Source organism: Saccostrea echinata, unplaced genomic scaffold (assembly GCF_033153115.1).
Source record: "Saccostrea echinata isolate AGI-Se365-2 ecotype Australia unplaced genomic scaffold, CSIRO_AGI_Sech_v1 ptg000030l, whole genome shotgun sequence".
Classification (NCBI taxonomy): Eukaryota; Metazoa; Mollusca; class Bivalvia; order Ostreida; family Ostreidae; genus Saccostrea; species Saccostrea echinata.
Window position 1 is genome coordinate 9,431,096 of NW_026889779.1, and position 22,133 is coordinate 9,453,228.

Sequence of the window (22,133 nt, forward strand, 5' to 3'; positions counted from 1 at the left end):
AACTTCATAAAAATTTGCAATTATTCATTCTCTAGGCTTGTAAAATTACATTTAAGACCTTCTCACCTGGAAATCTCTTCCTGCCCCCGTACATTTACAGGTAGGCTGTCCCACTGAGTCCTGATAGGCCTCTCCTCCACAGGAGAAGCAGCCCTTCTGACCTGTCAAGTGGTTAAAGTGGTCCACTGGACACTGAGGGCAATCAGCAATACTGCCACCGGCCAAGTTAGGGTTGTAACGACCCTGCGGACAAGGTGTTGGCTCTGAACTTCCAGCTGGGCAGTAGTAACCTACATGTACAAAACAAAGGATTAGTATAGATACAAAATCCATGGAATAAAACTACAAATATTTATATTTTTAATTAGTTTAAATGAAAATTTATCTAAGTACACATGACATAATATTAGCCCCATAAAATTTTTTTCAAACATTTGAAACTTAAGCAAGGACAAAAAATACAAAACTAGTGTACAGGGAGGCAGACCTTTCTTACAAAGCCAAAAATGAACTTTAGCTTCAGAACACAATGAACCTACTCTTTGTACATAGCCCCAAAAGTTTAACTCTATAGTAAAGCTCACCCTGAGGACAGATATAGGAGTTGGTTGAGTTGAAGCCAAAAGCCCATGCCAAGGAAGAGTCATTAGCGACGGGTTGGTCAGACGTAGCCAGGGCCATGCAAACTGTTCCAGCTCTACACGTCTCACAGACAGCTCTGTTAGGATCTGCTCCAAATGTTCCAGGTGGACAGGGCTCACAGGTGTCATTAAAGGTGGCTCTGGGAGATCCATCATACTCTTTGTAACCAAGGGGACACTTCACTGGTTCTATGGCACCTTCAATTTGAAAAAGGATGTAAAGTATTCAAAAGCAAACATTATATTAACTTCTCCTATAAATGCAGGGTAATCCTGCTTACCTCTAGGTTTCAACTCAAAATTGTTGCAAGATTTTTTTTAATGAAATTTTCATACATTTGAGCAACAATTCGTTAACATCCCAACATTTCAATAACATTTTTTCTGAATTGTCATTAATCACTCCTATTCCATTTACTAACCTGCATCTGTCATGTTGCAGTCATCTAGTTTACCACAGTAATGACCCTGGGGACATCGGATAGGTGTGGCTGACCCCTCAGGACAGTAGTAACCATAGGGACAAGGCACCTGAGACATGGATCTGTTGCAGTAGTATCCTACAGCAATACAAGATAATTGTAAAAACTGACTTTAATCCCCCCCTTAATTACTGATTACTGTCATGAAGTTTTACATATCTATATGAAATGTAACTGACCGGCCTGACAAATGGTCTCATTGTGTGACCCCTCTGGGCAGTAGTTTCCAGTCTGGCACTGAATACCGGAGTATGTCATATTGGCTTCTGGACACTTGAACCCAGCTGGACAAAGATGGCAGTCATCAATACTGGCAGCACTCTGGGTGTCTCTATATATAATAATAATATCTGCCTTGAGATATGGTGCATTATACATGTACATACATTACAGAAAATAGGTTAGCTTGAATCAGGTCCACTCTGTACATTGTAAACATGTGACCTGACTTTTTGAAATGAAAACTTGTTCAAAACATAATCAAGAAAACATACATGTATACAATACAGATTTTTAAAAAAAAGTTCTAAGACTCTTACCTGTATGTCCCAACTGGACATTCGTAAGCAATGCTTGTGGCATTAGGGCAATACATTCCAACTGGACAAGGGTACAGAGTGTATGTTGTGAGGTTGGCAATGGGACACATGTATCCTCCTGGACAGGGTAGGCATGAGGCACTGGAGTTGGCCCCCTCCATGTCATTGTAGGTCAGAACTGGGCAGGGGTAAGGATTTCCTGGGTCACCCTCCAGACAATACGAACCCGCATAACATGGGATGGAGGTGGGACCACCAGGACAAAGACGCCCACCTGGACAGCTGCCACATTCTCCAGCACTCATTGCTCCTGTCTTATCAATGAAACTCTGTGGGGGACAGGATTGTGGGCTGGTGGTACCTGTTTACAAGATTTGAAATTTCATTTAAGATTTTAAAAATTAATTCAAAAAGAAAAAGGGCATGAATTCAGAAGACATGCTCTAAAGTTCAACAGTTACTATAACAAAACTATGAAATGACTAACCCTCTGGACAGTAGTATCCATATGGACATAAAGCATCTGGGGGATCAGGACGGTCCTGTCCTCCCACACAGAGGTAGCCAGCAGAACAGTTTCCAGCGATCTTACCTCCCCGACAGTATACACCTGTAGAATAAGATACATATACATTGCATATAGATGTGTTATGCGAAAACAGGTACATGTATTCTCATCAACCAAATAACATAATAAAACATAACAAAAATTCAGGACAGATCTTGCTAGTAAATTTACCACCTTTATTTATGATAATAATTATATGTATAGGATTATTTCTGGGTTTTTTTTTTACCTGATGGACAGGCTGAGCAGTCTGAGGCAAACTCAAGTCCGGTTGTTGTGTCAGTGGTGTATGTTCCATTTTCACAGAGGAATGGATCAGATGTATTGCCAGGACAGTAGGAGTAGGCTGGGCATTCGATAGGGATACTGGTGTTACCTGTACACTGGAAACCGGTGGGACACGATTCACAGGTTTCTTCTCCTACTAATGACTGGTAGGTTCCTAATGTACAAGAAAATTTCAGATGTCTTATAAAGCATAACCTTGATTGAATACATGCCCTAATTTTAATATCATTAATATTATTTCTGCAATATGTTAAAAATTAATGTAATTTTAAACTTTTAATTTTTTTAATTTTTAAATCACACATTCACACCTCTCTCTTTAAAAACATGTATATTCCAAAATATCCCTGACAAATTTCAAAGGTAATCAAACAGACATATTCCCATCTCATACCTGGGTCACATCCAATAGGATCAGCAGTTCCTCTGGGGCAGTAGAATCCTGCAGGACATTGATGTGTGGTTGGAGAGTCTGACTCTATCCTAGCAGTGTCTGGACAGTAGTACCGAGCTGAACAGAGGTCAGTAGGCCCAGTCATTCCTGTTGAACCACAGTAGTGACCTGCCTGACACGGCCAGCAGTCGGTATCATTACTTGCTCCTCCTGTCTGGTTCCTGTAAGTTCCCCTAGGACAAGGCTCAGCATTTGTGGTGCCTGGACACAAAATGTTGTTTTTTTTTAATGAGAATTTAAACACAAACTCTGCTAGGAAATTATTGTCATTTACTTTCTTCCAACAATAGATAAAAGCTAAAGGAAGGATAATCTGCATAATAAATGACAAACGACTATGAAGACAACAGAGTAAAAGACAATAAAATCTACCTACCAGAGAGACAGAAATGACCCACAGGACATGGTCCATTGGTTCCATCGTTAGGTGTGGCTGTAGTAGCATTGCCCACACAGAGGAAGCCAGCACTACAGGGTCCTGCTGTGGCAGAGAGCCCGGTCTCATTACAGAACTGTCCTGGACTACAGGGCAGACAATCTGTCTCATACACCAGCTGTTCATGAGGGTTGTAGGTACCTAAAAAATACAGAAAAATGACTCAACAACAAACTCTAAAAATTGTGTGTGTTTTTTTTTTTTGGACTTACACAACATAACAAAAATTTCATTTATTGTTGTTCTTCTCTCTTTACTTCAGTAATAATAGAATCTTCTACTCATCAACGATTGCACCAACAGCATTCTCTTGCTAAATTCCTAATAAGAAAAAAATTCCAGGTACAGAATTCTTACCTGGAGGAATAATTTACCCATATTTCTACTTACCCAAAGGACAAGGTGCCCCATTCCCTGAAGTTCCATTGGTGCAGTAGTACCCAGCAGGACAAGGAAGTGTATCATTCATTCCTTGGTTTGGACAGGTTCTACCAGCAGGACACATTAAACAAGCACCTGTAAGTAATTTTTTTTTTTTGATATTTAAAATCAATCTGTACTTTTGATGCATTATAATACAGTATATATGATTTTCCCAACAAAAATGCTACTGACAATATCACCCTGTGTAAATGACTCTTACCCAGTCCCTCTGTTGGTCCATAAGTTCCAATGTCACACTTTGTTTCCTTGACTGCCCCCTCTAAGCAGTAGTGACCTACAGGACAGATGTAGCCTTTGACATTATCAGCAGGGTTAGAGATGTCTGAACCTTGTAGACAGATGTAACCAGCACTGCACGGCAAGCTCACTCCTGGAAAAAACCCACAAAATTTATAAATACAATATTCAGTTATACCATAATTCAAATACATGTATTTGCTGAATTTTATTAAATAATCAAGCATTTTAAAACAGCCTTTCCAAGGTTGACTTCATAAAATATCTAAACAGACTGAAAATAACTCAACCATCCATTATATCTTTAAGTACATGTACATCAATTTATTTCCAGAGTTAAATAATAAATTCATTCTTTCATTAAGACTCCATTATTCATGAAAATTTGAATGTGTTATTTTTTCTTCTTCACTGAAATTTTTAAAATCCTCCATAGGAGTGGAGAGGTTACCATTCTTTGAGCTGTTGGTTGTACAGTATCTTCCCGGACTACAGATCTCACAGTTTGTGACATTCACATTTCCTGTATTGACCGCCATAGTCCCCGAGGGGCAGGGAGTGGGAAGGTAGCTTCCCTCTGGGCAGTAGTTACCAATAGGACAGATGTAGGCTGAAGGATTTGGCTCTGTGTTGTTACCAAGACAGTAGTATCTATGAAAACATAGACCAAAATTTAAACCATCACATGCTTGTAAATACAAATATCTCACAAATCTTGGGATTTCAAGTCTTTCATGCTCTGTTTTAAAATATAATGCAATATCATCAATTTTAAGTAAGCGTAGCCTAACTTACAGCAACAAAATTTAAATAATTTATCTTACATTGAAGTTTAGTCACTTGTTTCCAGACATGCAAATATACGAGACCTACCCTGCATAACAAGGTCCTTCAGGGGCAGGTAAACCTGAGCTCTGACAGTAATATCCCGGAGGACACCACTGACACTCCGACTCGTTGACCCTCATTGTTCTATTGTTGTAGGTTCCAGGGGGACAGGGGTACTGATTGTAACGCTCCGTCTGGGTGGGGCAGTAGTAACCCTCAGGGCAAGTGTAGTTAGTGAGGTCTCCAACAGCAGTCACACTATTATCACAATAGTATCCTAAGGTGGAGAGCATACTACATTACAAATCTTATAACAGAATTTTAATTCCTGTCTTTATATCATAAAATAAAATCTGAGCAAGTTAAATGAAAGCTTAAGCAAATAACACTAAAAAAATACCTTTACAGTTTTCGATCTTTTTTCTGTACTTGTAATATATATGGAATAATATCCTAATAAAAATACTGAACATTGAAATTTAACTATATGTGTATTATTAGTATACCTTCTGGACAGACTTTGCATGAGTCTTTTTCATATTCATTCTGGAAATATCCACTGGCACACCTGATTGGAGTACTCGTGTTGGTAAGGCAGTAGTGTCCTGGGGGACAGCGATAGTCATAGGGGTTAGGCACAGACTGACCGGAGGGGCAGTAGAACCCTGGGTCACAGGGTCCACTCACAGCACTGAGGCCTGTACCATTACAGTACATACCACCATCACAAGGTGTACACTGAGCATCTGACTGGAGGCGAATAACAGGACCATAAGTTCCATTTCGGCAAGGCTCTGGAAGTCCACTGCTCATGGGACAGTAGTGACCAACCGGACAGTCCACTTGTTGTATAGAGGTTGAACCCTCGGGACAATAATAGCCAGCTGCACAATCTCCTGTGGGAGTTCCAAGCCCTGCTGTCTGGCAGTATTTACCAGGGGTACACTTGGTCATCTCCCATGATCCTTCTGGACAGAAATAACCTGGTTGACATTGGCCTCCAGTGGTTGATGGCTAAAAAAAAACAGATTCATGGTGTTAAAATTTGACTTATTTCTCAGACAACAGATAAAAGAAGAAAGCTTTAAAAGCTAGACAAAAATTATAAAGAACATTTTAGCTGAAATGCTCTACTTAATAATGTTGTTAAGCTTACAGTGCTGATAGAGGATCCGTTGGTACAGTACCAGCCCACTGAACAATTTCCAGTGGGATAAGCATTCCCTGGCCCCTGGCAGTACATTCCCTGGGTACAGGGCTGGCAGGAAAGATCACTGTGCTGGGTGGTCAGATTGTTGAAGGTTCCGGCTGGACACGGATGTTCATGTGGATCTGTTGTATTAAGTGGACAGTAGTACCCTCCTGGACACAAGAATGGTGAGTAGTCTGAAGTGTTGGCATAGCAGTAATAACCAACTGGACAGATCTTACAGGCCTTCTCATTGGTAAGATCTTGGTAGGATCCAGCTGAGCAACCAATGGGATACTCTGTACCTTCTGGACAATAGTGACCAGTAGGACACTGGTGACCAATGATTGGATGAACAGTTCCTGTGGGACACTGACTGTCATTAAGCATCAGTGGGTTGGCTTTGTCCACTCCTGATACACAATAATATCCATCCATACACATACCAGTGGGGGTAGTCAAATTCACACCTGTAAGATAAAAATGGTCCACTTCTAATTTTTGGAAAAAAAAAGCACATTCATTTTAATTAGGAATCAATGTATAGTAATAAATGTCACTCATACAGAGAAGATTCACTAAAACTGTATCTCAAAACATTATTGTCACTCCAACACAAACACAAAATATAAACAGGTTTCCCATATGTACTAACATACTTTTATTTTTCATTGGGCAATGCTAACAATTACTTGAAAATGTGTATGAATACCCTTTCCTGCTTTTTATTTCATATACTGAAATAATGATATTAAGTTGATTTGCCAAACAAGTGATAGTAATCCCCTTCTCACCTTGACAGTAGTATCCTCCAGGACACGGTGTACATTCTGAATCCTTGCTGAGACCTGTCACATTACTGTAGGTTCCTGTAGGGCAGGACTTCCAGTCATAACCAGTACCATTAGGACAGTAGTAACCCTCAGGACAGGGTGTCTTGGAGGAAGCTGCATTTCCTGCCACTGTCAGAGCTGGTACACAGTAATAGCCTGGAATTTTCAATGGAAATGTCAATACATTAATTTGATACTGCACATGTAAATGTGCTTGTTTTTTTTTTTAAACCAAGATGTTAAACCCCACCCCCCACACCAAAAACAAGGCGAAATCTATCCATTGTTCATTTACCTTCTGGACAAACAGTGCAGGAGGCAGCCCCATCATGGTCAGCATGAGTCCCTGCTGGACAGTCCTGGGGTAAAGCACTTCCTGTTGGACAGTGTTTGGCTGCTGGACAAATGACCTCTGTTTCCATACTAGATCCAGAGGGACAATAGTAACCTGGAATATGGTCATTAAAAATTTTAAATTTCTGGTAATATCAAGCTGCTTGGTGGAAATAAATTCTAGAGTTAATTTTTTTTCATTTCTATCACATGCTTTTTTAAAAAAGAAAATATGCTTAAATGTTGCATTTTTTGTTAAAGGTGTGAAAGATCTCCAGTTAATTTTTGGGCACTTTCAGGAGACAACCTGTTATTTTGATATACATTTTAACACTATACAGTACTAAATCATACCTTCTTTACAAGGTCCTGACACTGCAGTGAGCCCCTGTCCATTACAGTAGTATCCAGGTGTACAATTCCAACAATCCGAGGCAGTCATCAGTCCAGTGATGTTAGAGTAGGTACCGTTAGGACAGGGGGTGGGGTTCTGGGTTCCCTCTCCACAATAGTATCCCTCAGTACAAATAATCTCTGTGGCAATCTTGGACCCAGGTGGACAGTAATATCCAGACTGACATTTACCAACAACAGTCAGTAAACCTGTTAATAAATACCAGTAATTGGGTTAAAACATTTCTGTGCATGGCAGTAAATTAAGAAATAGTTTTTAATGTTGATGCATATTCCTGTAATTATTAGTTTGTGTCCTGAATAATGCTTTTTATCATTCATTATAAGAAATTGATTCATGAACAAGCATTTTGTTGAAAGAACATTCACAAACAATGTCTGATCATTCTTGATTTTGAAAACTATAATCAAATACAAACCAGAAATTTTTAATTATCCTACAACAATAAGAATATTTAACTAAAAAAAGTTTCATCAATAAATACTTACCAGTTTCATTACAGAAGTATCCTCCAGTACAGTTAAGACACTGACTCTCCTCCAGCAGTCCTGGGGTCGGGCTGTAACTTCCCTCAGGGCAGGGGATGGGGTCAATTGTGCCCTCAGGACAGTAGAAAGCAGCTGGACACTGATCAGCATATGGTGCTAAGTAAAAAGAAAATTCATTTTGCAACTGTAATATTTGATGAATTCTCATAACAGAGAGTGTAATCAGTACTTCTGACAGATGACAAAGTTGGCCAGATAAACTTTTTTTTACTCTATATATAAGACATAATTATACATGTAATAGTGTTACCTTGTGCAGGTGTTGTAGAATCTGCCCCAATCTTGCAGTAGTACCCTCCACTACACAGTCTGAGGGGTGTTGTCAGACCTGTCACATCACAAGCCCAACCTCCCACACACGGTGAGCACTCAGAGGAGTTAGACAAACCTAAAACATTCACAATATTATATAAAACAAAGCATAAAATATACCACAGATATTTACACCATATAATTCAAATTTTACTTTGTGACTTTTGTTTGAAGTTACAAAATTTACAAATATTTTTGATGTGGAATGGAATTCATATTTAGATGCACCAACTGAACAATTCATTTCATAGATCAACTTGTAGAAGTAGTACTTAGTGTAAGAATAAAGGAGATACCTGTCCTGTTGTTGAATGTTCCCTTGGGACATGGATACTGTTCGGCATGCTCTGTTCCATTGGGGCAATAGAATCCTTCAGGACACACAGTGTTGGCGTAGTTGACCACAGGACCAAAGGTGGCATTACAGTAATAACCCTCAGGGCAGCTTTTACATGAGGACATCACAGGGTTATCCTAAATTTTAATATTTGTACAATGTAGTCTCATGGTCTCATACAACATGAAACAGTACATGCAGTAAGATGGTCACCGTCACTTTCAATTGACTAGAGACCGACTGAAATCCTTACCTGGTATGTCCCTGAAGGGCAGGCCTCTGGTGCAGACTTTCCTCCTACACAGTAGTACCCTGGCTGACAGCTGTAGTTTGCTGGTGTGGCAGAGACCTGACCTGCGGGGCAGTAGTAGCCTGGGTCACATGGACCAGAAACATCAGGCAGTCCTTCACTTCCACAGTACTTTCCTGGGAAATAAAACATACACCATGTCAGTCTTTATCTTTAAGTGTACAAGTACACACAAATATACACAAAAATTTTCCTTATTATAATAATTACTCTGCAGTTTTAACCTGTTAACTCCTGCTTCCTAGTAGTGTATGAGAAATTTCATTTTTTTAAAATCTTATAATAATGTCTTTTTGTCTAATAGAAGATTTAATGCAGTTAAATACATGTACTACTCTTTGAATGGATGGTTGTTGTCCTAAGAAAGTTATTTGATTATAAAAGTCCTTTTTCAAAACAAGTAGAACTGAATACATTTATGCTATATTACTGATGATTTTAAACCACTGACCAAGTTTACAGATCTTGCAGGCTGAGACCACACTACTGAGGATCACGTCTAGATAGTAACCAATAGGACATGGAGTAGGAATACTACTTCCTGTGGGACAATAGTGTCCCAGGGGACAACCACCACCAGTGGAACCATCAGGGGGAGAAGACAGGATGGTGCTTCCATTACAGTAGTACCCTGGAAACAAATAAAATTCATCTAATGAAATCTCATACATTTGTTCACATGAGAAAATATTCTACTGAAAAAAGTACTTTTCTTAATAAATATCAGTAGAGTATAACTCCTTGTGAAAATGTTAATGAAATAAGGGGGGGATGTCAAACAACAGTTCTGAGGATGTGGGTGGTGTTTTTGGGCAGCTTTTCAGAGGTTTTATACTTTTAGCATAAAAGTTAGATATTTTGGAAAATCTTGCATTAATTTAACCTTTTTGAAAAGCAGATTCAAAACAAAAATAACTTATTCAAATCCTAATAGCTGACTCATGATGCATTACACCATTTTCAGACATATCTTGTGTGAAATATCTCTTTAATATGCATCTTTCCTTTTCAAAACTAAAGTTTCCATTATCAAACTATTGATCATCACATCACTATAAAGAAAAAGTCTCAGAACTTCTCATACCTTGTGAACAGTTTCCAGTTGGTTCACTTAGCCTCTCACTGAAGCAGTATTTCCCACCTGGGCATTCTATGGCTGCCGGACTTCCTTCTGGACAATACTGACCCCTAACACACTTTCCACCTTGGTTGGGATCAGTGGGCATAGTTGCTACAGAACCACCTGAGCAGTAGTAACCAGCACTGAAATGATTTATGGAAGATCAACTAATATTACAATCTATCAAAAGTGAATGACCTATTTAAGAGTTTTCAAATATTTTGTCCTCACTGCAACTAAACAAAAGTGCTGTCTGCTTTTCATTCCTTATAGACTGGGGTACATTAGTGCAGTCATTCTTTTTCATTATGAAATGATAATTTTACCACCTACATGCAGAAATACAAAACAACAAATACAATGAACTAATTTGTACCTGCAGTTGTTTGTGGGGGCAGACAACCCTGTAGTTTGACAGTAGGTTCCTGGGGTGCAGCTTAGACATGCACTTGAGTTGGTCTGCATCTGGGCAGGGTTAAATGTTCCGGCAGGGCAGGGGTTTTCTGTGTCTGACTGTGTACCAGCAGGGCAGTAGTATCCTGAGGGACAGGGCTTGTCACTGTAGTCTGTGGAGTTCACCAGGCAGTAGTACCCTGAAAGGATTTTAAATTCACTGTGTACCAAAGACAGCAATTCCCTAGCAGTAACCATTTTACTTTCATTTTGCAAGATCATGAAGATCATGTGACACAACAAGCACATACATGTAGTTTCTAAATTTTTGGTAAAAATAGACTAGGACCCTTATACAATGGTAAAACAAGCAATAGTAAATCTATATTCTTTAGCTCAATTTCCACAACTGCACTGCACACTGTTATACATATACTAGTACTTTGCAGAGTAGTGAACCGTAAGTTAGCTTTTACTTTTTAAACCAGTCAATAGGTACACTGTAAATCATCAACCTTTAACCCATCAGCAATAAACATTTTTACAGTAACTGTCAACATTTTATGGAAGTGATATTGTGATTTTAGTTTGACCTACCTTCGGGACATGTTTTACACACACTCTGTCCAATTTCATTCTGGTATTTTCCTGCTGGACATTCCACTGGCAGCTCACTTCCCAGAGGACAATGGTATCCCATGGGACATATATCACCATAACCTGTGGGTGCAATAGAAATGAACTATTAGGCCTTCTTCTAACCATTAATGTACTTTGAAAGCACCTTTGAGAAGTTTCTAAAAGTATCTATCATTTTACTATATTTAACAACAGCTTCCAAATTAGATTTCATAAATTTGGCAAAAACATCCACAAGGGGTTAACAAAAAGTTCACATGATTGGTGCCAGAAAATTAAAACCGTTGAGATACATCAATGAATTTTTACAATTAAGTTAGCATTGTCTTTTCTATCTATAAATTTAACTTTAAATCACCAGTTTTGTTTTTCCTTAAATTGTTACATTTGTAGCAATGGTATGACCGGGTGGAGCAACCTCAAAATGCATTTTTTCTACCTGATTCTGAGAAAACAATTTTGGATTTAAGCATTTGTCATCCAATAATCATGTTAATTCACTCATGGTCATAAAATTTGCAATTTTTACCTCATTTTGAAAGTTCTATTAAATCTTATAAATTTTATATGGAATGCCAAAACAATTAAGGGGTTAAAAATAATGCCAGAAGGAGGGAGGGATGTAAAAATTTCACATTCTATAAAGTTTCACCACTGGAAAACTTTGCATAGATCTAGGAAATGTTTAAACAGATAACAGAGAAATAAAATGCATCCAGAATTTTGTAAACGCTGACTACAAAATACTATTTTTATCAGATCAATCCACGAACTTTTTTGATAAACCTTTTGTATTTAAATGCATTCATTTTCCTTTTTCTGTATGTACCTGTATGACCTCCAAGCAGGTTACAGGTGTTATTTGCTGTGGTGTTGGCTGCATTGTCAGGATTGGGTCGGTCCACTCCTGACTGACAGTAGTAACCTGGGTCACATGGTCCGGTCACATTAGTGGCTCCCTCTACTGAGCAGTAGTAGCCTCCATCACAATCCTTACACTGGGTCACCTAAACAAGACAACAAGTCAAAGGTCATCAAATGCTTTTTTTAAAGTTTAAGATAAAAAACAGTTTCAGGATTCTATCATGCTTTCAATTAATGATAAAATGATGTTGAGAGATATAACCAACACCTACATATCTGTGTCATTTATTATTTACAATCAACCATTTTCTGAAGCGTGCATAAAAGGAATAATTTAGTCTACCTGGAACAAGTTGGTCTGTTGACTGTAGGTTCCTTTGGGACAATGTTTCCAGTCCATTCCAGTTCCACTGGGACAATAGTAGCCAGCGGGACAGTCAAAGTGACCCGAGGTTGGAATTCCAGCTGTCACATTCTCTGGCAGGCAGTAATAGCTGCAATGATAAATATATAATTCGTATTATACAGGAATAAATGGCTGTGATTCTAAAAAAAAAATTCTGGTACCTAGTATTCTTTACTGACGCATAAAAATTCAAAACTTTAACTGACCCATTGGGACAGATGTTGCATTGCCACTGTCCTGTCTGGTTGGTAAAATACCCTGGGGCACAGGACTTGGGCTGGTCACTACCCTCTGGACACACCAGCCCGATGGGACATATGACTGCCATACTATTGGTGGAGCCGGTGGGGCAGTAGTAACCCTGAGTACAATTACCCTCCTCTGTGGTCAGTCCTGCTTGTTGGCAATAGAAACCAGCTGTACAGTTGGTGCACTCTGATGAGGAATTAAGGCGAGTTGTATTGGAGAAAGTGCCAGATGGACACTTGATTGGGGTGTGTGTGCCTGAAAAACATTAATAAATTTATCAAGGTACATTTCATAGTTTATATACACACAATATAAGTACATGACATGTGATGTTATTTCTATTACGCATTTTCATAAAAATTCTCTAACAAAAAATCAGAATGTTCACATATGTGTCTTAGAAAACTAATATCATAAACAACATCTGGCTCACCTTCAGGACAGTATTTGCCAGCTGGGCAAATTGTAGGAGCCATGTTATCTGATCCTGCTATACAATAGAAGCCAGCAGAACAAAGTCCTACAGGAGCAGTTAATCCTAGGCTGTCACAGTACCAACCTGTAAAAATAAGGCATTATATTTAAATTCCCATCAATTGTAAATTTGTCTTCCAACTAAAAAAACTTTCTGACCAACAAGATCTTCACCCCAGTAAGGTACACTGTCTGTAGTAAGGAAACACCTACCTTTAGTACAAGGTGTGCAGTCTGTCATGTTCATCAATTTAGTTGTGTTGGAGTAAGTTCCAGCTGGACACTTTGTAGGCTCTGTTGACTGTTCTGGACAATAATGACCAACAGGGCATTCATAAGCATCAGAGTTCTGCATTGGAGCTGCTGTTTTTGCTCCTGTTCTGCAGTAGTACCCTGCACCACATGGTAGGTAGGGATTGACTGTGGCTGCTGGGCAGTAATATCCCCCGAGACAGGGGAAACACTCGGAGTCAGCTCTCAGTCCTGTGTCATTGTTATAAGTGCCACTGGGGCAGGGGAATTCTGTAGATACCTTGGTGCCATTCTGGCAGTAATGACCTACAAAATAACAAACATATGATTTTAAATAGTTACTGATTCTTTCTACAATTTTCAAAACAGAACTAGCAATTTCAATCTCTAAATCCTCAAGATATTGAAATTTAGCTCCCTTGGAAAGAAATAAAAGATCAAGATTCAGAAATAAAACCTTCTAATATGGCATCAAGTGATGCAGAATCATGAAATTCTCACATATCTAAATACAGTTAAACTTCGTTATCTCGAAGTTGACGGGACCATTGATGAACTTCGAGATATCCGGGGGTTCGACATATTGAGGGTTATAATTCAAATGAACTTCAAATAAACTTAGTGCAGTGAACTTGTACTTAATAGTAAAAACATGTCTAATTCCATCTTGTTTGAAATTCTGTATAGTAATACGATTTTTTTAATATAAATGTACATGTATTTAGCAATAAAAAGGATTTTGCATCCTCTTTATAATTCACAAAATAAAAACATTGTATCATATGCACAGAAGTATAATCCTTCTACCAATGCGGCAGGTCAACCGCTAGCATCGTTTCCAATGTATACATAACCGGATATCGTCTATGCATTGTAAATTTAAAACCGGTCGCTGTCAGAATAACGAAACCAAAATACATATTTTCTTTTATTGGAAAAACATGTTCACACATGTAAAATCAGTTAAAAGAAAATCAAATGCAAAAGAAGAATCACGCACTTTTGTCTAACAACAGAACAACACTGAATCACAGGGCACTATAGCACAAGTTTTCACTGCGACACACGCTCGCATGATGGTGTTTACGGACGATTTGAATTCTGCACGCTCATATAGGAAAAATAAATTCTAATTGCATTAAATTACAATTTTTTTTTCACTTCGATGTTTATATTTATCACCTTCCTATGCATAAACTATGTATGCGCGCATATTTCACGTAGCATTAATTAAACAGCGATTATCAAGATATTAAACGTACCCAAGCCACAAAACGTGTCATCCACGCTTATGCATTAGACTAATACACACAACCTTTGGCTTGCATAATTAAAATCAAGGTAAGCCATACATACACTTCGTATAATTATTGCGCTATTATCTGTTGATCACAGGAACACAGGTAACCCGAGCGTGACAGACAGGTGGGTGTTATCAATAGAGCATTCAGATTACCTAACGGACTTGATCATCAGAGCGGAAAATTATCCTGACTTCGAGATAATGCATGTGATTTTAATGAATGGGTACACAGTTTTATTTCGAGATAACCGGGGTATTCGACATTACCGTGTTCGACATAGAGGGGTTTATTTTAATCATTCTTAAAGCAAATTTCGTCGGGACCGCGGCCTTACTTCGACATATCCGGGGTGTTCGAGATATCCGTGTTCGAAATTTCGAAGTTTAGCTGTATATTTTTTCCTTATTAAACTGGTGATTAATTTCTAATAAAATAATTTTGCTTCATAACAAAATATAAAATATTTTGAACCGACACCTTACCCTCAGGACAGACATAGGTAGTGTAGTTAGTGATGGGTCCTAAGGAGCTGTCACAGTAGAAACCAGCTGGACACTCCTTACAAGTAGCCTGTCGAACTTCATCCTGATAGAATCCAGCACTACACAGCTGATACAGACTAGATCCTACAGGACACATGTATCCAGCCGGGCATTCATAGGCACTGGGGTTACGAACAGTTTGGCCAGTAGGACAGTAATAACCTGAAAATGGTTCAAGATTCTTTTTATTATTTGAAAAAAAAAGACATTTATTTCTCTTGGAGTAAATTTAAAAATGTTCATCATTCAACAGAAAAATTATATGTACACATGTATATCAATTATAGTCATAAAGTATAACATGTAAAACTTTCTATGCAATAGAAATCCTACTGGTAGAAATTGAATACAATCATGTATTTTTAAAGAAATTTTACAAACTTTAAATGTACCAAATCAACTGATATTTCAAAACCAAATGTCATTTTCTCACAAAAATAATTCTCCCTAACCCCCTTTTTCAAAATTTAAAATTCATAGAAAACAAACCTGCATCACACTGTCCGTCCACAGCACTGAGTCCACTACCATTGCAGTAGGAGCCAGAGGTACAGGATATACAGTAGGAGAGGTTCTGGGCACTGTAGCTGGGCTGGAAGAATCCTGGGGGGCAGGGCTCAGCAGCAAAACTTCCCTCCACACAGTAGTAGCCAGGAGGACATCTGTCACCTGTTTCATTGAATATTTGCAGTATTCCAATTGCATGCATCTTTTAAATGTTCTAGAATTAACAGTTATCCTTTCTTTTATTTCCTAACAAATCTATAATCTATTGGTTGATACCATAGACAGTTGGTTGATACTGTAGACAGTATACTTACCACCTGTTCCTGTGGGTGTGGCTGTGGTTGAGTTGGTGGTGCAGTAGTAGCCACTGGAACAGTTACCACGTGGTGCTGACATCATATTGCTGTCACAATACTGACCAGGATCACATCCAATGGGAGCTGAGCTTCCTCTGGGGCAGTACTGGCCTAAAAGGGCAAATATTGGTTCTCAGTAAATAAGGAAATGAAAATGTAATATTTGTCATTTATAAACTTTTTTCTCCTCTTAAAATGAATGGAAAAAGATGTGACATAAACACATGATTTCAACTGACTTATGCAATTAAGTTTTTACAGTGGAAAAACTATTGGTTGCCATTTGTGTAACAAGAGGCCCATGGGCCACATCGCTCACCTGAGTAACTTTGGCCATGCTGTTCTTAACCAGATTTCCCCCCTTGTATTACTTATTGCAGCCCCGCCCTACCCCCAGGGGTCATGATTTTAACAATTTAGAATCTACACTATCCCAGGATGCTTCCACATAAGTTACAGCTTTTTTGGCCCAGTGGTTCTTGAGAAGAAGATTTTTAAAGATTTTTCCTATTTATTTCAATGTAAAAATTGGATTCCCTATTGTGGCCCCGCCCTACCCCCTGGGGTCATGATTTTAACAATTTAAAATCTCCACTACCCCAGAATGCTTCCACATAAGTTTCAGTTTTTCTGGCCCAGTGGTTCTTGAGAAGAAGATTTTTAAAGATTTTTGCTATTTATTTCAATGTAAAATTTGGATTCCCTATTGTGGCCCCGCCCTACCCCCGGGGGTCATGATTTTAACAATTTAGAATCTACACTATCCCAGGATGCTTCCACATGATTTTCCGGTTTTTTGGCCCAGTGGTTCTTGAGAAGAAGATTTTTTAATTACCCCACCCTATTTTTGTCTTTTCTTGATTATCTCCCCTTATAAGGGGACTTGGCCCTTTATTTTAACAATTTAAACTCCCCTTCACCCAAGGATACTTTGTATCAAGTTTGGTTAAAATTGGCCCAGTGGTTCTTGAGAAGAAGTTGAAAATGTGAAAAGTTTACAGACGGACGGACGGACAGCTAGACGGACGGACGGACGACGGACAACGGGTGATCGGAAAAGCTCACTTGAGCTTTCAGCTCAGGTGAGCTAAAAGGGACCCACAGATTTACTGTTGGTGGTCATTTAATCTGTGTGAAATGAAGACTTACCTGCTACACACATTCCTCCCTCAGGGGCTGAGGGCTGAGCTAGGTAGGACTGGAGGGTACAGAACCAACCAGGGTCACATTGATCTGTGGGGGTACTGAGACCTGGGAACCCACAGTAGTACCCAGGCATACAGGGGGAGCAAGCAGAATCATTAGCCTGACCTTTAAGAAACACATACATTAATATATGACATGTTGTCTAAATTAATTCAGTATTAAGCCTTAAAAGTTCATGATTTAATGTTACTTAAAAATGTTAAAACAGTGTAATCAAACTTAAAAATCACAAACAGAAACCATTAAAGCATCAAAGAAACAAATATCAAGCTTTCTATGTATTAAAAGAAAAGAAGCAAAACGTAATCCTTTTATTTGTCAGGACAGTCTTCTTTAAAATGTCTTACCTGTGTGGTTGTTAAAGGTGCCCTTGAGACAGGGGTACTGAGTGTCATATTGGGTGGAGGTGGGGCAGTAATGGCCTGAGGGACAGGGTTTGTCTGTGTAGGTGGTGCTGTTGGCAGTACAGTAATAGCCAGCGGGGCAAGCTGTACATGTTGCCTGGTTTGTCTGGTCCTGTAAAAAGTCAATTCATTGTTATCTGAAATTTGTTTGGAAGACTATGCTTTAGTCCGTATTTCAGATTTTTTTCATTATTCTTATAGACACTGACTTATGGGGCAATATGTCAATTTTTAAAAAAAAATTATTTGATAGTCTTTAATACTAGTCCATTATTCAGATATTTTAATTCCAGAAATTATCAACTGCAAACTAAGATAAGATGTACAAGTGTACATATAAAAGCCTTCATTGAGACTTTGAGTCTACCAGAGTTTGTGTACATGTGTGTTATGTGTATATCCTCACTTGATAGGTGCCAGCTGGACATCCTTCTGGTATGACAGTAGCTCCAGGACACTTGTATCCCTGAGGACATATACCTCCTACACCTGTGTGGTTACCAGTTGGAGTAGGTGTATCAACTCCCTCAGTGCAGTAATACCCAGGACTGCAGTCCCCTGCGGGGGCAGTCAGGTTTGTCACATCACAGAATTTACCACCAGTGCACTGCTGGCAGAAGCTGGCATCGGTCAGTCCCAGTACATCACTGAAGGTTCCAGCTGGACAGGCTGACTCGTTTCTTCCTGTGCCTGCTGGACAGTAGAATCCCTTAGAACAGAGGCTGTATCCTGAACTAGAGTTACCTGAAAGCAGAATATTTAGTTAGTGAACATGTAGAGGAAGTTTGCCGTTTACCTCATTTTTATGAACAAATTTTTTCCACTCTGTTCAGTTTTTGAAGTAAAGTCAAACCTCATTATCTCAAATCCAATTGGACCATTAAAAAAATTTGAGATACCGATGATTCGAGCTTTCAATGTTAAAATAGATACAGAAAGAGTGGCTGGGATTTTAAATCTCTTCAACATATCCAAGGTATTCGAGATATCGAAGTTTGAGATAATGAAGTTCAACTGTATCTGTTCATTCCTATTCAAGATAAAATTTTACCTGCAATGACCTCCTCTGGAACACAGTAGAAGCCAGCTGGACAGGTGAGACAGGTGTCTTGTTGAGTCAGGTTGGTGAAAGTTCCAGGTACACATGGGACAGGTGACCCTGATCCAGCTGGGCAGTGGAGGCCAATGGGACATGGTGTGGCCACAGGGTTAGGTACACTGTTTCCTCCAGGGCAGTAAAATCCAGGATCACAATCAGCCACATAGGTAGTCAAACCTAAAAAAAATGAATTCATGCATATTAATTCAGAGGACCTAACTTTAATATAGCTGTTTATTCATGTGTGAGCTTAATTAGGGGTGCTGCAATTTGATCCTTTTTTTATAAGAATTTCTCCTATCTAACACAGTTGTATCTAATATCTTTCCAAACTTTGCATAATATATGAAGTCATGAACTATACTCACTGGTGGATGCACACATACATTATTTAGATGTACTATTAATTATACCTGTATCATTGCAGTATTTTCCAGGATCACAAGAAGTACACTGTGTTTCATTGGCCAATCCCTGGGTGTTGGAGTAAGTTCCCTGTGGGCAGGGAGTGGGATTGCCTGACCCCTGGGGACAGTAACTGCCTGCTGTACAGATATCTTGTTGGGAACTATTGGACTGAAGCACACAGTAATATCTGAAAAGGTATAGATTATGCCATTTTAAAACAGTTCTTCATGGGATGAAATTTGAAAGTAGGGAGAAATAAACATCATATAGAAAGGTATATGCATTACAGAAGAAATAAACTGTAGGAATTTGTGAATGAAGAGCTCTTTAAAAGGTATTCATGAAAACAAAAGACTTAAATCTTCTCAGAGAAAACAAAACACCAACCCTGCATCACAGAGTCCACTGGGGGCTGTCATGGCCGTCTGTTCACAATAACTTCCTGCTGGACACAGAATACAGTCCACCTCACCCTGTAAACCAGTTGAGTTGCTGTAACTTCCTTTAGGACAAGGAACAGGATTAGTAGTCCCCACTGGACAGTAGTATCCTTCTGGACAAATGTTGGCATCTACTCCTAGTGACCAAAAAAAAAAACCCTCTGTCAACATTGAAAATCCTCTTCCAGCTTAGTCGGAACAAGGTTACTTATGTCATGTTAAAGTTTTCTAGAATTGACTTTATGGAAATGAGGGCATTCTTAATGATGTTTTTGAGTGTTTAGTGAGGAAGAATTTTTTTCCCTCTGGTCGGTACTGTGGTTTACAAGATTTTTTTTTATTTTTGAGTGCTTTAAGTTTATCTTGTATTGAAATAATAGAAGTTGTAATCTAATTAGGTAAGAAATTGATGTGAAATGTATAAAGCATCATCCATCATTTTTTCCCTTATTCATTAAAAATGAAGGGGAAATAACTCAAATCTGGAACTCTTTCTAACATTTAGTCCTCTGTAAAGCACAAGCAGAAACTTGGCTTTCTCAGCTAAAATGGCTATAAGAGCCCAACTTTAATATATTCCATGAAAAATTTGGTGCCTTTAAATTTTTTGAATCAAAATCCTACCTTGTACTGGTGTGGAGATGTTGGCGTTTTGTTTACAGAAGAAGCCTGAGTCACACTGGCTGACAGGAGTTACCATTCCTGGTGTTGGGCAGTAGTAACCACCAGAGCATGGAGAACACAGACTTACATCAGTGATTCCTAGTAAGATATAGCAAACAACGAATTTAAAGCAACAATTATAATCAGATAACACAAACAAACTAAAAGAACTTGCAAATGAACTTACATTCAACTTTTAAGAACTGTGAAACATTCTCAATTCTAGTAGCAAAGAAAATCATTTCAAATAAGTTCTAAGTTATCTCTGCTCTGGTACAAATTAATCATACTAGGAGAAAGTAATATACTGTATTCAAACTGAGGTCAAATCATAAATTTTTAACATTATGAAATACAAAATCCCCATTAACATACACTTCAAGTACAAGATAATCTTGTGTCTAAAAATGCTTATGAATCAGAATTTCTACATAGCTAACCTGTCAGGTTGTTGAAAGATCCAATGGGGCAGGGGAACTCATTGTTGTATCTGGTTCCTGCAGGACAATAATATCCCATAGGACAGATTGTTGTCGAATTGTCCAGTACTACAATGGACATGGTGTTGTCACAGAAGTATCCTGCTGGACACACTTTACAGGTACTCTGAGTGACCTGGTCTTGGTACGTTCCATTCTCACAGCGGATTGGAGAGTCCATACCTCCAGGGCAGTAGTGACCAACAGGGCAACTATAGAATAGAAAAATAAAGTACAATTTTATATCAGATGGGGGAAAAGTTCCTTATAACAACCTGACGTGAAACTGTTATTTCTCAAATTAGGAAAAGTTTAAACAGTTTAAATCCTTTATCAAATGCATGGTTTTCTTACTCTGAATTTCATCTAACAATTTAAATAAAATGGATTCAACATGTACAGTCATTACTTTGAAAAATCATTCCAAGACACCAAATTGTATGCTAGAGATGTGGATAAAATTGTATTCTACTATGAACATGTACATTGCAAAATTATTCCCAAACACGTACTTGTATGCTGGAGGTGTGGCTGAACTCTGACCCTGAGGACAGTAATATCCTGAGGAACAGTTTCCTGCTGGCAGTTCCTCTCCACTACCTGGACAGTACATTCCTCCCGTGCAATTTTTACAGTCTGAAAACTCATCCTGTCCTGTCACATCTAAGTAGTATCCCATGGGGCAAGGCTGGTACAGAGATGACCCTGAGGGGCAGTAGTGACCCACGGGACAGATGTTACCTGTTACGTTGTCTGTTGGTGTAGGGTTGTCAGCCTGCAGTATGCAGTAATATCCTGTCGAGAGGCATAAATAATGTAGTCATAAAGTGGACAATTACAGAAATGAATGTTAAAAACAACTGAAAATTACCTGGCATAATTGAATACACAATACCATCTGAATTATTAACAAACACTGAATGACCATTTGAAAACTTAAGAATAAACTTACAAAAACAAACCAAGTAGTGTTTTGTCACTGTTTTATCATTTGTATTAAGTAAAATAAATACACTGAAAATACTAAAATCTCAGAAGTCACTGTTCAATTTGTTTACATTTGGGAGTTTTTAAATCTCTCAAAATATCTCATATCCCCCCCCCCTTTTTTTGTGTCCAAGTTTAACAGAGAAT

At 38.6% G+C, this 22,133-nt stretch overlaps 1 protein-coding gene across 1 annotated transcript in view; it reads right to left on the reverse strand.

Moving 5' to 3' along the window:
• LOC133197240 (uncharacterized) overlaps positions 1-22,133 on the reverse strand; it is an 85,821-nt gene that overhangs the window by 16,067 nt on the left and 47,621 nt on the right. The window contains exons 65-107 of the mRNA XM_061333174.1: positions 21,512-21,794; positions 20,961-21,211; positions 20,482-20,619; positions 19,805-19,994; positions 19,423-19,604; positions 18,962-19,186; positions 18,317-18,654; positions 17,854-18,022; positions 17,450-17,611; positions 16,259-16,411; positions 15,927-16,106; positions 15,378-15,599; positions 13,553-13,897; positions 13,299-13,424; positions 12,823-13,120; positions 12,554-12,704; positions 12,176-12,353; positions 11,305-11,427; positions 10,691-10,907; positions 10,279-10,457; positions 9,646-9,825; positions 9,138-9,310; positions 8,844-9,021; positions 8,486-8,623; positions 8,176-8,331; positions 7,627-7,875; positions 7,235-7,387; positions 6,901-7,095; positions 6,074-6,576; positions 5,424-5,931; positions 4,963-5,194; positions 4,541-4,740; positions 4,052-4,222; positions 3,799-3,924; positions 3,349-3,549; positions 2,913-3,173; positions 2,460-2,672; positions 2,150-2,272; positions 1,663-2,023; positions 1,303-1,454; positions 1,064-1,201; positions 585-839; positions 67-290 (exon numbers count right to left, since the gene is read on the reverse strand). Of these exons, the coding sequence (XP_061189158.1) occupies positions 67-290; positions 585-839; positions 1,064-1,201; positions 1,303-1,454; positions 1,663-2,023; positions 2,150-2,272; positions 2,460-2,672; positions 2,913-3,173; positions 3,349-3,549; positions 3,799-3,924; positions 4,052-4,222; positions 4,541-4,740; positions 4,963-5,194; positions 5,424-5,931; positions 6,074-6,576; positions 6,901-7,095; positions 7,235-7,387; positions 7,627-7,875; positions 8,176-8,331; positions 8,486-8,623; positions 8,844-9,021; positions 9,138-9,310; positions 9,646-9,825; positions 10,279-10,457; positions 10,691-10,907; positions 11,305-11,427; positions 12,176-12,353; positions 12,554-12,704; positions 12,823-13,120; positions 13,299-13,424; positions 13,553-13,897; positions 15,378-15,599; positions 15,927-16,106; positions 16,259-16,411; positions 17,450-17,611; positions 17,854-18,022; positions 18,317-18,654; positions 18,962-19,186; positions 19,423-19,604; positions 19,805-19,994; positions 20,482-20,619; positions 20,961-21,211; positions 21,512-21,794 (9,200 nt within the window). The remainder of the gene's footprint in view (positions 1-66; positions 291-584; positions 840-1,063; positions 1,202-1,302; positions 1,455-1,662; positions 2,024-2,149; positions 2,273-2,459; positions 2,673-2,912; positions 3,174-3,348; positions 3,550-3,798; positions 3,925-4,051; positions 4,223-4,540; positions 4,741-4,962; positions 5,195-5,423; positions 5,932-6,073; positions 6,577-6,900; positions 7,096-7,234; positions 7,388-7,626; positions 7,876-8,175; positions 8,332-8,485; positions 8,624-8,843; positions 9,022-9,137; positions 9,311-9,645; positions 9,826-10,278; positions 10,458-10,690; positions 10,908-11,304; positions 11,428-12,175; positions 12,354-12,553; positions 12,705-12,822; positions 13,121-13,298; positions 13,425-13,552; positions 13,898-15,377; positions 15,600-15,926; positions 16,107-16,258; positions 16,412-17,449; positions 17,612-17,853; positions 18,023-18,316; positions 18,655-18,961; positions 19,187-19,422; positions 19,605-19,804; positions 19,995-20,481; positions 20,620-20,960; positions 21,212-21,511; positions 21,795-22,133) is intronic.